The 18,754-nt window shown below is 43.3% G+C and overlaps 1 protein-coding gene across 3 annotated transcripts in view; it reads left to right on the forward strand.

The window, feature by feature from the left end:
• The first annotated feature begins 11,656 nt into the window (after positions 1 to 11,656).
• Positions 11,657 to 18,754, forward strand: part of TRIM29 (tripartite motif containing 29) — a 45,626-nt gene continuing 38,528 nt past the window's right edge. For all 3 annotated transcript variants that reach the window (XM_053367339.1, XM_053367340.1, XM_053367341.1), the window contains exon 1: positions 11,657 to 12,756. In XM_053367339.1, the coding sequence (XP_053223314.1) occupies positions 11,914 to 12,756 (843 nt within the window). In that variant the 5' untranslated portion in view covers positions 11,657 to 11,913. The remainder of the gene's footprint in view (positions 12,757 to 18,754) is intronic.

The following is an 18,754-nucleotide window of genomic DNA, read 5'->3' on the forward strand; positions in this document are numbered from 1 at the left end:
TCCTCAGAAAAATCTCCAATGTGACCTGTACCCAAGAAGGTGAATGCAGTGGTACCTGTACGTACGCTTCAGGTTACAGACTCCACTAACCCAGAAATAGTACCTTTGCTTCAGGATGAGAACAGAAATCGTGCTCCGGTGGCACGGCGGCAGCAGGAGGGCCCATTAGCTAAAGTGGTGCATCAGGTTAAGAACAGTTTCAGGTTAAGAACGGACCTCCTGAACAAATTAAGTACTTAACCCGAGGTACCACTGTATAGAATTATGGCCCTGCCCATTCTGCAACTCATTGGTTGAACCTGAAACCTTGGCATCATCAGCACCACACTCTAGCCAACTGAGCTATCCAGGCTGCACAGTGGAGTGCTCTACTTTTCATTTTATTCAGAATTAGTTTGAAATTACTCCCTCCCAGCTCAAACCAGCTACGTTGCTACAAAACCCTCTAGTTGCTTCTGGACGCCGATAACCATCAAACCTGACCATTGGCCATACTGGCTGGGGCTGATGGAGTCAGACGACACCTGCAGGGCAACACCTGGTGCTCCACCCCGATCATAGAATCGTAGAGTTAGAAGGGACCATGTGGGTCATCTAGTCCAACCCTCTGCAATGAAGGAGTGTTTTGCCCTTGGTGGGACTCGAATCCATGACCTTGAGATTAAGAGCCTTATATTATATTATAATTTTAGAATACCTAACTGTGAAGATACATAGAATGAAAGGGTTTAAGGTCAGTGAGAAAGAGGAGGATTGGTTTGAGAAGATATTGAATTATTTGTGTAGGTTTGAACAATTTGGGGCAATTAAAATGTTAAAAGTTAAATAAACCTTGTGGGAGGAGGAGTGTTAAGGTATAGAGAAGTGTACATATGGTTAATTTGAATATGTATATTATTGAATACGTATATTATTGAATATTGTATACCCAATGTATCAGCTGCCTGGGGGGAATCACTGTTTGTGTTTTGGTGGTTGGTAAAAAAACAAAACAAAAACAAAAGATCCTTATGCCAATGACAAAGGTCATTGTTATATCAAGATTACACTAGGATTAGTCTGGTGTGTTTTTTTTCCAGTTGACCCCAGTCTGAGGTCTCCACCTATCCTTATCTTCCATTGTTTCATGCCTCTTATCTCTTGCTGTTTACCATCTTACACATCCAGTTTCAGTTACTACTTTCTCCTTGTTTTCACCCTGCTCCCTCTCTTTGTGCCCCTGTCTCCTTGGTGTTTGCTCTTCCCCTTCCCGTCTACATTTCCCTTCCCACCCCCATCAAACTTCTCCTTCACTTCATTTAAAAAAAAAGAAATGGAGAGAAATCAAGAGGGGAAAAACATGAATTGGTGGCGTGACTCAGTTGCAGAGTGAATAAGCATTCACTTGTCTCGACATGTTTTCCCCAATAGCCTCCCAGGAGTTTCTCACAGCGAAAACACCTCCCAAACGATGGGCTCACAGCCTCTTGCTGCACATTGGGGCTGCATTTTCCCAGTGCTAAAGCATTTCCTTTGAAGGCTGCTGCTGCACATGACCTCATGTCAGAAGAAAGGGCTCAAAGCAGGGTGGGATTGGGTTTGCGTGTGATATTAGGGGGCGGCAAATCCGTTTCAGTTTCTCCTATATTTCCTATCTTACCTGCAGTTCTTCACACACTTTTGCAAAACAATTCCCCCTGCTAACATGCATTTCTGCATGTTGGTTTCACAAAAAGATGCAGTTTAAGGCACATTTTACCTTGATATATACATTTTCATACAGATTACTTGACTGGAGGACTGCACTGCAAAATTCAGAGAAGTGCAGATTTCAAAGCTGTGTTTCGGTTTGTGCATTGGTTCGAGAAATACAAATTAGGCACTTCCTCATTACAGTGCAAGGAAAAACCTAATTCTTCCCTATCTGTAGCTATGTGCCGCATGGTAATTTTGTGTCCATTAACATGCATTTTTATGTGGGTAAAGCATTTTCATGTGGGTAAATTTTGTGTAAAGCAGAAACAAGGTGCATCTGCATCCAACTCAGCAATACAACTTCAAGAGACCCCCAAAGTGGGTGGGGGGATGGGAATTGTTGATGTCTACAAAATGACAACTTCCGCAATCCATTCTAACTGCATTTTAACAAGGCATCACCAAATATAAATCAGGGGCAATTGACAGAGAGTGATTGGCCAGAGACTTGTACCAGGAGATGTGGAATGTGGCTCTAAACAGGGATAGCTGGATCATATGGAGTCATGAGTCCCATAAACGAAGGGGAGAAGATGCAGAAATAAAGATGCAGAAATATGCTCACTCTGCATCAAAGGAGGGAAGTGGCACATGGAGAATCCTTCAAACACATATCTCAGCAGGTTTTGCTCCCTGTTTCTTGGCTGTGTCCCTCTCTTGTTTGTTTACACAGGTCTAGTAACCTGCGCAATTGACCTATTTCACAGCTCTGTTGTGAAGCTTGCTTTATTGGGTTTTGCAAAGGACTCTGGATTCCACAATGACACTTAAAGATGCTTTATAGGGTTTCCCTCGCTCTGTGACTCAGACTTCCAGTCTAGGTGGCTCATATGAGAAAATTGGGCACCCCCTGCTCCAAATCTCCTGCATGATCTCTGTAGATGGAAATAAACAGGGCGTGGGTAGGAAATGCATGACTGGATCTCTTGACATCTTTTTCAGAGCGGCCACAGGGAAGTGGTGCTGAGAAGGTGGAAATTAACCTTCCCCCCTGCGACTTTTCCCTGATCCAAATAGGTTCCATGCAGGAAGTTGCTGTTAGACACATAAAGAATGGGGCAAAGACAGGTGTCCACATTTCCCCCCTCCCCCCTACCACTGAAGCTGTTAACACCTTCAGATTGGAAGTGAAGGGCAATTTTGATCAGTTAATGTCGGGTAGATATTTTCAGGGAAGAGCTGTAGCTCAATTGTAGAGCACAAGTGTTACATACATACAGTCCTAGGTTCAATCCCTGGCAATCCCAAAGGATCATGTAGCACAGGTGTGGGAACTTTGGTCCTACAGACTTCACTGAACTACAACTCCCATCAGCCTCAGCAAGCATGGACAATGGCAAGGGATGATGGGAGTTGTGGTTCAGCAACATCAGGAGGGCCAAAGCCTCCCCATACCTGACAAAGCAGGTAATGGGAAAGATCTCAGCATGTGACCCTGGGGTGTTCCTGCCAGTCACAGTACATAATCCTAGGTTATGTCCTCTGTGCATGGATGGTCAGAAACCAGCCTGATGACAGTGCCAATGATCACCCAGTGTAGGGTTTCAATGGATCTCTTCCACCCTCTGTCCCAGTAAGAAAAAAAATAAAATTGTTCATTTGCAAACTGTGGATCTGCTAATCCTGTGCCAAGGAGGATTAAATTGGTTGCTGCAAGCGGCGTCAAGACTTGCTGCAGTCCAGAAAAATCCCGTGTGAAGCTCCAGTTACAGTCAGCTGTGAACAAGACTAATTTGAAGCCAGGGCCAAAGATAACACAAATTGAAAGTGGAACTGGCAGAACGTGTCTGTGGGGAGCTATCTGGCAAAGCCTGTAGCCCTGGTAGGTCAGAGAAGGAATTTCAGACTGTAATATTCCAAGCGCCTTCTTTCTTCCAAGAGGGGGTAGAGGAGCCACCATGCTTGACTCGATGGGTTTTTCCTTCGTACTCCTATTCATGCAAAAACATTTGGAGCAGTGCGCAAAGTGGAAACAATATCAAGCAACAACACTAAGGGCAAAACAATAAACAAGCAATAAAACGGCACGAGTTGTATTTGTTTCTTTGGAATATTCATGAATCACCTATAATCATAGCTCCTTAAGTGATTTCCAAGAAAATAAAATGTATGCAGAATACATAAATGGCGAGAGGCACGGTCAGAGTTCAAGGACAAAGTCCAGCTGGGCAAGAACACTCAGGGAGAGGGCAAGGCAGGGCCTGTGAGACAGAGTCCTGAAGGCTAGACAGAGAGGTGTGGAGACCCATGTTCGGCTCCTGACCCTGCGGTTCCCCACTTCTGCAGTAGAATATTGAATTGACCAGATAAGATTCTGGAAATGCTTGCTGAAATAAAAATGTTTTCATGGCGTGCCAAAACCCAGACTGCATTGGTATAGAAATAGTAGATAGCAGATAGCAACAAGTTATTAAAAGCCTTCTGAGATAGGAAGGTTTTTTACAAGGGATCTGTGAGGCTATTTATCTTTGCAAATTCTGACACCAACATACCTGAGCCACACACCTGGGACTAATGTACAAGTGAGATCACAGCTATCCATTGGATGGTGGGCTTCCCTGAATGTTGCAGTGTAGTCTCCCCTACCCCAAGAGAGAGATTTCAAACGTATTTTGACATAAAATGCTTACTTTTGACCACTGAGGAGGCCCTGTTCCCTGTGGAGCCTGGTATATCCTCCCACTATTGTGGAATAAGGAGCAGAACCTCCTCAGAAAATCTTAAGTGGTGGTGAACTCATCTGGGAAGCAAAGATTCATAAGAAAGTCAAGGAATACAAGGTGCTTCCTATTTGACACTGAAAGCTACTGCACAGGCAAGAGGACTAGGTTAACAAAAAACAAACAAACCATTATTTGTTAATGCACTAGGTTGTTTTTACTAGAATGAGCTGTGCAACACAATCTGTGTGGGGCAGTCCTTGGGCCTGGTCCAGAAACTGCAGCTGGTGCAGAAACCAGAGGCTAGAGTACTGGTGGCAGCTGGCAGCTGCCAGCATGTGCCGCCTCTGCTAAAAACATATGCCTTGGCTGCTGCCTGTGTTAATATACAAACCTGAAGAACTTGGGCCCCGAATACTTAAGGACCACCTTATTTTCCAAACCCTATTACCGAGAAACCCCAGAGGAGCCCTGCTAGGTGTCCCCCATGTTACAGAGGCCCAACTAGCGTCAGCTAGAACCCAGGCATTTATTTTTATTCTTTTAATTTTATTTTTGCATTTTCTATTTTACATAAGCAAGCGAATTAAAAACACAAACATGTAATTCCCCTTTGACTCCCCCCCCCCATTGTGGATCTTAATATACAGTGGTACCTTGGGTTAAGTACTTAATTCGTTCCGGAGGTCCATTCTTAACCTGAAACTGTTCTTAACCTGAAGCACCACTTTAGCTTATGGTGCCTCCTCCTGCTGCTGCTGCGGCGCTGCTGGAGCACGATTTCTGTTCTCATCCTGAAGCAAAGTTCTTAACCTGAGGTACTATTTCTGGGTTAGTGGAGTCTGTAACCTGAAGCGTATGTAACCTGAAGCGTATGTAACCCGAGGTACCACTGTAATGATTTCCCCCTCTGCATCTCTTTTGTAACTCTATTCTTATAAATCCTTTATCATTCCATAGTTCAAATTTTTGTTACAAGTTTTCTGTCAATCCTACCAGTGTGTGTAATTGTTTACAATAGGTTTTTTCAAATAAATTATAAACTTTCCCTATTCTTTATTAAAGACCTCCTCTTCCTGTTTCCTCTTCTAATTCTTCCTGTAAGATTTTCCATCTCAGCATAGTTCATCCATTTCATCTGCACTCTTCTTTGGTCGGAGTTGTACCATCTTTCCATTTCTGAACTAAGAGAGTCTGTGCAGCCGTGGTCATGTACATAAATAGTTTTATCTAGTCCTTTGGGATCTCTAGTCCTGTAATACCTAAAAGAAAAGCTTCTGGTTTCTTAGGAAAAGTTATTTTCAGCATATTTTTTCCCCCAATTCATTATATATCATTTCCCTGAAGTCTCTGATTTCTCTAGAAATCAGGCATTTAGTATCTCTGGTTGCATGTCGCAGATCCCTCTTCCAGCAGAGATTTGGCAGGCAGCCTTGCTGTCAACTTCCTCAAAGACCCTTTTTTATGTTGATAGGTCTATGCAGCCATTTAAACCTCCTTGTACATTATTATCTTGCATTGTTTTCATGGTGTTCTGTGTTTATTGAACTTGTATGTACCGTATATTGTTGAACACTGCCTTAATATTTTGCATGAGTTGGCAGCATGCAAATATTTCTTATACATACATTAATGTGAAATAGTATTCAAAAAGGCATTCAGATGTGACATGCTGCAGTCGCTACACTGCGATATGAATTTGGCTTATTCCAAAAAGAACTTGTCTTGGTGTTTTCCTGCATATGCAGATTGGTCTCTAGACATGACATTTGATGGGCAGGGAAGGATTGGCCAATAGGGCAGAAAATACAAATCTCAGAGGAAGAGTAGGAACAGGTAGCATGGGAAGTGAAGTTTGGATGATGATGGAAGGAGTTGCCTTTGGAACCTGAGATGGCAAGACTGGTTCCATGGTTTGCTTCCAGCAGTGATAGCTATCCAGCAAAGACACGACTTGAATGATACCCACCCAACCTCAGATTTCCATCAGCTATTGAAAACTGACATTTGCAGAGCAGGAACACAATATAGACAGGGCAAAATAGAAGGAAACTACTTTGCTCTATAGTTTCATAGTGCTCTGTCCTTGCATTTGTTATCCTGTAAAGGTTCATTAAATTACCATCCTGAAAGGACACCGAGCCTCATTAACAAGAAGCTTCCTGTGGTGTAGGATTTAGAGCTGCCCTTGCTATTTTGCTTGAGGGCAGTGTCCTTTTCATCCAGTCTATCTGAAACCAGCAAGGATGGGTTCAAGAATAACCTTCTTTCACTTCCATATAGTGGGTAGATGGTGCTCCACTGCAGGGAGAACATAGGTTATTCTATAGGATCGCCTATAGAATGCAACTTGGGAGAGCTCCCACAGTATTGTAGAGACAATTGCATGTAGTTCACCAAGCAGATTGCCACTGTCTTCTGATAGGTTGGATTAAAAGATGGTTGAACAAAACCCTCCTAATAAATTTGACTAGTCTTACTGAAACCTTTTTGACTTCCCTTGGCTTTCCTCAGATAATCTGCCCAAGCAGGCTTCTACACAAAATTCACTTGGGAGTTTTGCTTTAAGGAAAAATCTGGCTGGGACAGAATAGGGAGCAGTTTAGTGCCCTGCACTCTCATGCAGCCTGAAAGAGATTGACTCAGGTTAGATCTACTAGAAAGAAGGCACTGATATGTTGGGTGACCTTCATAGACCAAATTTCCTGCTGCATCTGGTAGAGATGGGGGATAAATTGAATTCAGTTGGTATTTAATGGTGAGCCTACCTTACCTGTATTTTCCAAAGCAGCACACAGTCAAAAACACAGCCATCCATTGAAATTTATACTTTTCTGAATTATCCAGTGCAGTTCACCATCCAAGCAATGTTTACAAAAGTGCATATACTTTTTATTTTATTTCTTTCATAAAACGTATACACTGCTTGTTTATGAAAAGAAACAACCTCACAGCAGTTTACAAAGAGAACAAAACAGTAAAATTACCAGTAAAAACAGTTAAAAGCAACTATTTAAAATACTCAAAAACATTTAAACCAGCAAAAACCTAAAAATAGATTAAATCACACATCAACATTTTACATATTTAGATAGGCTTGTCTAAACAAAAATGTTTTAAACAGGTAATGAAAGGAGTACATGGAAAGCGCCTATGTGATACCATTATATGGAGGGTAAAGTGTGAATAAAAATGGAAATATCAGTGAAGATAACATACAGAAATGCATTATATGAGGGGAAATCAAGTGGCCAAAAATGCATCTATTTGACAAAATTGCATACAGACCTGCACATATTAGGAAAAATTTGCACTGAAATGCACTGAGTTTTCACGAGAACTTGAAAAAAGAAGAAGCTACAGACTGAAGTGGAAATGTGGAGAAATGAACTTAACCATTGGGAAAATGAGACCCTGAAGGAAGTAGAAATGGACAGAGTCATACACCCATAGCATCAGGTAACTTTCATTTGGGTTAATAACCATGGCGAATGGAACATCTGCGGAAGTGCTTGTGGGGGAAACGAAGAGGATGCGATTGCTTCCACAGCCTAAGATGCGCTGATTCCAGCACTCCGTCACCACCACTCACTTTCCCCCACTCCACCCCACACTGTCTAGACACGCCTTGAGTAGAATGAGATGACAGAAGGATTATAATGATAGTGGCTGGCTGACTCATGAGTCATGGGCCACTATTGACAAACTTTGGCTCTCTGCACGCATGTGCAAACAACTAAAAATTAAATAAATGCAAGAAACGGGCCCGAGCAACTGTAGAAAGACACAGAAATTCCTTCGTGTCCCTACCCCTCACACTGACCTAGATAGTTTGCATCTCTTGATTGTGCTAGAGAAGGAAGAAGAAGACATGCATAGGATTCTAACCCTGACCCAGTATGCTCATGATAATTGCAGAAGATAAAACCAGACAGATCAATGGGTGATATGTTGAATTTTTGTGAGGTTCAATGTGGAAAGTAATATTTTAGGTGGTCTGAGAAGTCCCTACAGTGACCACCCCCCAATTACTGGTCTCTCTCGTTCACATTCCCCCCTCCCCTACATCCTTAATGTGCTGCTACTTCAGCACCAATTACAGAGCTTCTTCATGGTGTTATTCTAGCCAATCAGGGATCACGTTGTGAACATGATGATGTCAGGTGCCATGTAGCCAATCAGCTAGCCATTCTGATGTGGCTTTGTGATCTGGGCCAGTGTATCCCTCCATTTGCCTTGCTCCCAGGCAACATTCTTAATCTTTTCCATTGGCTAGCAAGACGAAGCCTTCAAGAGCTGGAGATTCTGCAAGATGTTTGCTTTGGAGGGACCAACTTCATATCAAAGTGTAGCACCATCTGGCCAGCTGCCAGCTTTCCTAACTCAAAAGGAGCAAAAGAGGACAACCAAAATGATTGAGGGGTTACCTTGACGAAATACATTTCTTTTTTTAAAAAAATGCCTAAGGAGAAATAGAACTGAGCTTTACATTTATAATGCATGGTGTGGAAGAAAGTGGAATAAGGGACATTTTTCTCATAATCCTTAACGATGGGGATCATCCAATAAAATTATTTGGCTTCAGAGTCAGAGTGGGTGAAAGAAAGACCTTTCTCACACCACATATCCTTATTTATGGAATATGCTGCCTCCAAGTGTGGTGATGGATGATTGCTGGCTTAGGTGGTAAAAAGAAGAATAAGACAAAAGCATGGGACTATCTATAGTAACTGAGGTCATGGAAGCTATATAGAATGTCCAGATTGTGAGGCAATATGCCTCTAAATGCCCATTACTGGGGAGCAACAATTGATGACAATGCTCCATTACAGTAGATGGGGCTCTGCCCCACCAATCTCAGTCTGCCTTCAGACAGTCCCCCATACGCCTGCTTTCTTTCTTAAAGCCAGTCCAGGAGGTGGCATTGCCTGCCAGCTTCTTCCTTCTTAGTCTCAGTGTTGCCCTTTAGGTTTCTGCAAAGGGATTGATGGGGGACAGAACTAGAATGAGTTGCCTCTGCCTGCCATTTGTTCTGGCGCCACCTACTGTTGGGCTCCCTGCCTTCTGCCCTACCAGTGCCTATGGACATCAGTCACCGCTGGATATTGCCATCAAGCTTGCGATCTTTTCAGAGGCATCTGACTGGCTAGTTTTGGAACAGGATGCTGTCCTTGCTGGACCATAGGTATGATCCTGCAGAGCTTGTCTCAATGTTCTTTAAGCTGCATATTTTTGTATTAATGCCAATGATGCCTGGATAGCTCAGTTGGTTAGAGGTTGGTGCTGATAATGCCAAGGTTGTAGGTTTGATCCCCGTATGGGACAGCTGCATATTCCTACATTGCAGACTTGATGATCCTCAGGGTCCCTTCCAACTCTACAATTCTATGATTCTGATTATAAACAAAACAGTAGTGTCAAAAGCTCCCTCGTGAGGGAACCAGTCCTGCAGTAGACTGCTCACCAGAAACTGTTATCTGGGGAGGTTTGGACAACAAAAATGGCATAACATTTCCCAGTCTGAGCACCAGAATTACCAGAATTTCTTCACACACTTCTCCACACAGTGCACAGTTCATCTATGGAACTCACTCCCACAGGAGGCAGTAATAGCCAACAACTTGGAGGGCTTTGAAATAGGATTGGACAAATTCATGGAGAAGACTATCAGTTGCTACTACCCATGATTCCTGTGCTCTGCCTCTGTGATCAAAGGCAGTAATGCTTCTGAATACCAGTTGCTGGAAATCATCAGAGGGGAAAGTGTTGAGTTTCCTGCAGGCATCTGGGTGGCCACTGTGAGAACAGAATTCTAGACCAGTTGGGCTCCATTTGGCTTGACCCAGGAGGAGCTTTTTATGTTCTTACGTCCTTACCAGCCACGTTGAATGGAACATTTGTGGAAGTGCTTCCTTTATTATTTTGCAGAGTTCAGTGGCTGGCTACCTTAAGTTCATTCTCTCCTACTTGAAGTGTTAAATCCAGAACAAAAGCAGGCAAGCAAGCAAGCAAGCAAGCAAGCAAGCAAGCCTTGCATACTTGCCTCAGTACATCTGAGAACACAGATCTCCACCCTAGAACATTCCTTAATCGACTCAAGTTCCCCAAAGGCTATTGTCTTAAGAGATCACCTCAACCCAAGAAGCAAAGAGTGAAGGAAGGCGGCGGCAGCAGGGAAAGGAGGGATTAAGCCCAGCATATATAGTCATAAACAGCCCGTGTAATTTGTTTTGTTTTGTTTAATGACCTGCATTTTTAAACAATTAAAGCACATGTCCTGTGCTTCTATAAAGAAGCAGGCAAGGCCTATTGTGAACCACTAATGAAATCCTAATGCGGAAAATTATAAACACAGATGCGTACAATGCCCACATTTATTGAAATGCTCTGGTAGCTATTAAAAGCTTTGAACTAACTGGGTGCACAGATAATTGGAGGGCCGTCGAGAGAGGAAAAGACCTGACGTGTGTTGGGGTGTGTGTGTGTCCACAGAGAATCAGAATAAATAACCAGGATGGCAGGAATATAGGAAACTGCCTTATAGGGAGTCTGACCATTGGTCTATCTAGCTTAGTATTGCGCACACTGACAGGTAGCAGCTCTCCAGGGTTTCCGGCAGGGGTCTTTCCCAGTCCTACTGGGACATGCCTGGGACCCCCTGCATGCAAAGCAGATGCTATAGCACTGAGCTATGGGCCTTCCCCATATGAATACTCATAGGTGAATGAAGACATTTCTGCCAATTCTCTCACCATTTGTCAAGAGAGTAAGTGTGCAGAATGTTGTACTTTCAGCCTCCTTTAGATAAACTAGTCAAGTGTTGTGGTGCAGGCATTCAAACAACAATGTCAGAGGCTGAGATTCTCAGCTTCAGACATTTTCTGCTTCTAGTTCTCATGGAAACTCTAATATCCTTAGTTCATTATCTGATTATGACTCTTTGCATCAATTCCAAAGGCAAGCTTAGTTGCATGTACACACAAGCAGTTCACTTACCCCCCACCTTTCTTGTACCTTACACTCTACGTATAATCCTGCTCATGCAGCAGAGAAGGTCACTCCACTCCTGCTGTCAACAGAAGCAACTATTTTCGAAGTAGGTAGCAGAACTGGTTGCTGCCTCTTAATGAAAATTATTTTTGAAAGAAAAAAGTGACACATAAACAACCCTTCATTCCCAAACCTGGTTAGACAAGAATGTTCTTGGGTGTGGGCTGGCTTGTATAATTAACTATGCAGCTGGCTCTCTTGATGCCTTTTGTAACATCTCTCTCTCTCTCTCTCTCTCTCTGGCTCTGCCCAGTGTAATTCAGGTATCTCACTTCTCCTCCCCATCTTTCAGGTGTGGCATTTAGGTAAAGCTTTTGACGTATTGTTCTTCCATTCCTTGCCGGGACAGCAGCCAGTGAGGTTGCCGGCTTTTGTGTAAGGGTAAGGTAGTCCAAGACTTCTGCCGTTTCCTGACAGTTGCAGGAGAGAGAAAAAAGAAAGTGTTGAGGCCAGGAGGAAAAGCTACGGGATGGAGGCAGCAAGAGCAAATGGGACCACAAGTAAGTCAGAAGATGTGAAGACCCCAGCCTCTCCACCAAGAGAGGCAGAAGAAGGGAAGAAACCGACCAGCCCAAACAAAGGGGAGAAAGATGCCAACAAGAATAACACCAGCCCTGCGCTGGAGATAGAACAGCTCAAAAAATCGATATATTCTGGGGGCGACTGGAAGAGGCCAATCATCCAGTTTGTTGAATCCGATGAGAAGAGGTCAACCTATTTCAACATGGAGTCTGGGGAGGGCAAGAAGCCAGCGTTCCCCTCCATGCCTCTAGGGGAGCCTCGGAGGTCCCAGATGTCCTTCCCGGAAAGAGGGGACCTGAGGAAGTCTATATACAACATGGAAACAAAGAAAACCTTCACCGGCGAAGGGGATGTGAAGAAGTCACTGTATTCCAGTGGGCAGATTGCAGATCTGAGGAAACCCACTGTCTCCCTTGGGGAATCAGGAGACACCAAGAGATCCAACTTCAACCGGGTGAGCAGAGGGTCCAGTTCAAGGCCCCGGGTCCTCGAAGAGGTCCTCTGCGACTCCTGCATTGACAACAAGCAGAAGGCCGTGAAGTCCTGCCTTGTGTGCCAAGCCAGCTTTTGTGAGCTCCATCTGAAGCCTCACTTTGAAGGGGCTGCCTTCCGGGATCACCAGCTCCTTGACCCCATCAAGGACTTTGAAGCCAGGAAATGCCCTGTGCATGGCAAGACGATGGAGCTTTTCTGCCAGACGGACCAGGTCTGCATCTGTTACCTCTGCATGTTCCAGGAGCACAAGAACCACACCACGGTGACGGTAGAGATTGAGAAATCTGGCAAAGAGGTATTGTTCCTTTCCTACATATTATACTGGACCTTTACTCTTTCCCTATCAGGAAGTGAGACATCTTGATTCAGTCTCAAGTACCCCATTTCCAACACAGCAAACCTTCTTATGTCTAATGGAATAAATGTGATACAGTGGGCCTGTCCGGCTGGTTCACACATGCATGCCTATCACTTGATATCCCAACATGTGATGATTTGCACCCTGATATGTGTGCACTGATATAGGATATAGGAAGAGCTGCCTGACACTAAGTCAGATCATTTGGTCCATCTGGCTCAATATTGTCTGCATTGATTGACAGAAGCTCTTTCAGCCAGGGGTTTTATCCAGACCTATTTGCAGATGCCAGGGATTGAACCTGGAACCTTCTGCATGCAAAGCAGATGCTCAAATACTGAGCTGAAACCTTTTTGCCTTAGAAGTATTTTGAGGCAAAATGTTATGAAACTCTCTGGTGTTGGCAGATTCATGTATTCCAGTTGCTGCTTGATGCTGGAGTTTGCAAACAAGGAGCATGCATGTGCAGACTAATTATTGATTGTCAAGATGAAGGACAACCTGGGTCCTCATACCTTTAAGGGGAGGCCCCAAGTGCCATCCTCAAAGAAGTTAGGCTATATAAAAAAGTAAGGCTCTGGGGACCGTTCTGACATTTGGAAGTCAGAAGCTGGGTTGTTGGTATAATCTGGATGTGTGCTCATGGCAGCTGTCAGGACATATGTCTGTGGGACCTGGGGTGTGTGTCAGGCATGGACGGTAGAGAGAGAGAATGGAAGACAGGATATACTGTGCTCTTGAACTGAATTGAGGGTCATTGTTGTAAGGGTGTTTCTGGCGCTGTAAAGTAGCTGAGTGACAATTACAGTGAACAGTTTACAAGGCATGGGTGATTGATGGGTTAAAGCTTGATGGGTTTCGTGCAGGAGAGAGAGAGAGAGTGCCGGAAACTTCTATGGCCTAGCCCTCATATTTCTGGAAAGAATTGTTTTAGCAGGTACAACTTGTCATGACAGAGCGCTGCAGGGTGAATAAGGATGTACTCACCTGAGAGGGACTTACACCACATAGGAGGATTTTAACACCTTTCCGTTTCTGTAGAAGGGGGATTTTTACCTCAGAAAACACCTGGAAGGAAGGGGGTAATATAGATAAACCCAAATATTTCTGGACTTTTTATTCCCTGAATGATATGAGAGGATGAAGACCCTGGCTAGACGTTTCCAGTGTCCCCCTCAAGATTCTGCCCCCAAAATACCTAACATCAATCTCTCTTCTCTTTTTCTCTGTCTCCCTACTTTTCTTTGAGATGTGTTTATTTTCTCAAAGGATTTCCTTTTCCTTTTCTTTCTGTTTTGGGTACAGCACCTTCGACACAGAAGGTTCCCAGTGGCTTAAAAAGGTAGAGTCATGTTTTATACAGGGAGCCTCACAAAATAGTTTTAAAGACATATGAATAATCATAACAAAAAATTCCTCTCAGAAACAGCTGAGAAGACTTTTTTAAAAAAATGAAAGGATTTTCAATTTATTTATTTTTTTACCTAAGAAGAGGTGGAGAAGTAGGGGAAGCTAATGGCTGCAGCACCCATTGAAAACTCTATCTGATGTGTTTTCTCAACTAAGCAACAGTTCATGAGGTAAGAATTTCCTACATGTAACTGCTAAAGAATAGGCCATTGAAAATAAATAGATGGCATTATAAAAACAGCCAGGCCAGTCAAAAGATTGATCAGAGGCACCCTCAACAGGAAGTGTATGATTTTAGGATTCTCAGCAGCAACAAATATCAATGTATTCTCACCTCTAAATCCTATCCAGCATTTCCGCCAGCAATGCACTCCTCTAGGCTTCTCCAATCTATCCACACCACTGTGTCTTCCATTTTTTTCTTTTCCTACTGACATCCAACATTGCACGGCTAGCGAGTGTTGCTGAATTATCCCTGGGGTTTCTCCCAGAAGCAGGCTGACACCTCCATCTTGTTTCCCAGTGACCCCATTTTGAATACAATCCAGTTGCTGCTGCTGATGCAATTTATATCTTGCGCATCCTCCCAAAGGAGCCCAGTGGCTCCCAGATTGGCACTCATTCCCTGAGTTTGTTATTAGAGGGAATAATAATTCTAATGGAGGTCAAGCAAGTAGTCTATAAAGTTCTGTATTGTCAACCCTGATAGGTAATGGCCTCATAAGAAAGCCTGGAAGGATACCTGGGAGCCCAGAGATTGGACACAGCAAAACAGATATGCACATAGGGATGGACTAATCTGTTAATATCACTTTCTCTTGGTTCCTTATTTGTTTTCCACTTTTAAATTCAGTTGTTTACATTTCTGCAAAAGTTTGTGATTTTTTTTAAGCACTCATGAAAATTCATCAGCATTTTAAGTGCTCACTTCTCTTAACACTCACTTTTGTATGCAATTTTCCCCAACATAATGCATTTGTAGATGCTATTGTCACTAATGCATGCATTTTGCTGCATGCTTTCCCCTGATGTATGCATTTTTGTGCGCATTATTAGAATAATGCACCACAAAATTCGAGAAGTGTGAATTTCGATGGATGGCTGTGTTTTGGTTCTTGTTTAGTTTTGAAAAGGGAGGATTTGATAGATTCAGCCTTCAAGGTGAACTGAACCAAATTTCTCTCCATCCCCAAGAGCAGAGCATCATGTCTCGTGGGACAAACTACTGAGAGGGTTAAAGAGATGACGAACATGTGGGACTAACTAGGGATCTGGGTAACCCTTAAACATGTGCTGATGTATCAGGGCAGGCACATAGCTCACTGCTTTGGACGCAGAAGCTCCTGGGCTCAATCCTGCCCATCGCCAAAGGATCAGATGGCAAGTGATGTGGAAAATCTCTGCACAAGACCCTGGAGAGCTGCTGCCAGCCAGAGTTATGCCCTGGGCCTGTTGTTGTTCAACATCTATTAAAATGGCTTGCATGAAGGAGTTGAGGGGCTGCTCATCAAATTTGCAGATAACACCAAACTGGGAGGGGTGGTTAATGCTGCAGAAGACAGATAGGATTCAAGATGAACTGAACTGATTGACAAAGCAAACAAAATTAATTTCAACTGGAATAAATGTCAGGTTCCACACTTAGGCAGGAATAACCAGCTGCACAAATATAATATGGTAGACACCTAGCTTACCAGTATTATATGGGGAAAGGATCTAGAGGTCTTAGTAGACCACAAGCTTAACATGAGCCAACAGTATGATGCAGCAGCAAAAAAGCTAATGCTACTCTACACTGCGTAAACAGAAATATAGTGTCCCAGTCAAGGGAAGTAATAGTACCACACTATTCTGCCTTCTTCAGATCACACCTGGAGTGATCTGGAAGGTGTGCACAGGAGGGTAACAAAGAGGATAAAGGGTCTGGAAACCAAGCCATATGAGGAACAGTTGAGGGAATTTGGTATGTTTAGCCTAGAAAAGAGGAGACAGAGAAGATACGATAGCCATCTTCAAATATCTGAAGGGCTGTCACATGGAGGGTGGAGTAAGCTTGTTTTCTCCTGTTCTGGAGCATAAGACCCAACTCAGTAGCTTCAAGTTACAAGAAAGGAGAGTCCAAGTTTCAAGAAAGGAGATTCCATCAAGAAGAACTTTCTGACAATAAGAGCTGCTCGGCAGTGGAACAGACTCCCTTGGAATGTGGTGCATTCTCTTTCATGGGAGGTTTTTAGGCAGAGGTTGGATGGTCATCTGTCATGGATGCTTTAGCTGAGATTCCTGCATAGCAGAGGGGTTGGACTAGATGACTCTCAGGACCCCTTCCAATTTGACAATTATATGAGTGTTGATAAGACTGGACTAAGTGGACAATTTTTTTGACCTGGTATAAGACAGCTTCCTATGTCCTTAGTACAATTTTCTTTGCCTGTACACTGGGAAAAGTAACAAACCCTTTTTTATTATACCCCTGGGATAGTAACTTTCAAAAATAAAATAAAATGGAGGTCATCAGCAAGAATTTCAGAAGATGACATTTCAATGAGTGTTCGTCATTTAGTAAGGGATTAGGAACTTGTTTCTTTTCCCCATCTGCTGGCCTCCCTAGCTTCATTCCAAAGCCTTGCCTGTAGGCTGTGATTCACAAGGCATGCCAGGACTTGAGGGGAGCTGAAATTAACTGGAAATCTCCTGACCTGATTCTTGCTGCTCATGTAGATAAAAACTGGAACTTGGTTTTGAGCATTGCTCACTCACTCTGGTCTGCATATGAGGCTGGGGTGAGAGAGGCTTGGTATGAAACCCTTTGGAAATGGGGACTCTGTCACCCTGCCAATGCCAAGGGAGTGTTAATGTATTTTCGAGTCAAAGCCAAGAGCCCAAACACAGAAAAAATGGTTGACCCAATTTAAATCCAGCCAGGTGTAATGCTCTGAGAGTTACAAACTGGCTTTTTATAAAATAAAATAAAAAGAAGAGTTTGGATTTGATATCCTGCTTTATCACTACCCTAAGGAGTCTCAAAGCAGCTAACAATCTCCTTTCCCTTCCTCCCCCACAACAAACACTCTGTGAGGTGAGTGAGGCTGAGAGACTTCAGAGAAGTGTGACTAGCCCAAGGTCACCCAGCAGCTGCATGTGGAGGAGCAGGGAATCGAACCCAATTCACCAGATTACGAGTCCACTGCTCTTAACCACAACACCACATTGAGGGCAGCCTCTTTTTTACTGCTTTTTTTATTCCATCCCCCCTTTATCAGCAGCTCAGGATGGTGTGTATGCCCCTCCCTCCAATTTATACTCACAACATCCCTGTGAGGTAGAACAGGCTGAGAGAAAGTGACTGTCCCAATATTGTTCCGTTAGTATCATGTGTGAGTGGGGATTTAACTTGGTTCACAGTGGTTCTAAGTGAGGGGTGGCTAAGCTTGCACGATCCAGATATGGCTGGATTACGACTTCTATCAACCCTGTCCATTGGTCATGGTCACTGGGGCTGATGGGAACTGGAGTCCAACAACATCTGAAGGACCACAGGTTAGCCACACCTGCTGTAAGTCACCGCAATGGCTTATGTGGGATATATGCAAAGTTGAAGAGCTGTTTATGAGTCTCGCTTGCTTGCTAATCGCTATGCATTTATGCAGATTGCAAGTGCTGATGATGTAAAATCCAAAGGATACCTGGGTATTTTTTTTTAATTGCAACTTCTGCCCACCCGTTGTACCTCCATTTGAGGAAACTGTGGAAATGGTAGCCTCCCCTCCATTATGGAACTTGAAAAAGCAAAACAGCAAATGTCTCCTTGATGACTTGTCTTTATATCTAAGATCTGCGATAAACCCGCGAGAGTCAGAAATGTGGCAACACCCCTTCCTTTCTCTATTTTCAGCAGAGCATGCTCTAGCCTTTAGCAGTCAGAGGCAAAAGCCTCTCAGAATTTACTGCTTTCCAAAGTTAAGCCCAATATGTGAGATTCCAGCAGGATTATATGATTTTTTCCAGCTCTGTCTTTCTATTTGAATGTCAGAGCAGATGCTAAGACTGTGTGAGGTGTCATGTTACCAACTGTATTATCCTTAAAGCTCCTTGGATTCTGTTCCTTTTTCTTTCTCTTTCTTTCATTTTCTTGCCAAGGTTTTTTTCCCCGTTTTTTTTTTTACAAAAACTTTCTGTCAAAGCTGCCAAGCCTTCAGGCTCACAGAGTTGAAGAAAGAGTGAAGGAAAAGTTTACAAAAATACCCTAAGTACAAAACAGGGTGGAAAAAAAGATTACTGAATAAAATTCTCTTTCACACACAAAGCATTGGAGCAAACATTCTCTGTTAGCAAAAGAGAGTTTTACAAACAGAATCTGGAAGTGCTTCCAGGGAGCTAGGTACATTTTTTATATTTATAAATATTTTTATTTCCAGTACTCTTTTTCTGAAGGTTATTTTTCTCCCTCCACCCACAAAAACCTGATAAAGCATAAGAAATATCTGACAACCACAGGTCTGGAAATAACAAAGAACTGTGGGCCCAG

This window comes from Podarcis raffonei, chromosome 15 (genome assembly GCF_027172205.1).
Source record: "Podarcis raffonei isolate rPodRaf1 chromosome 15, rPodRaf1.pri, whole genome shotgun sequence".
NCBI lineage: Eukaryota > Metazoa > Chordata > Lepidosauria > Squamata > Lacertidae > Podarcis > Podarcis raffonei.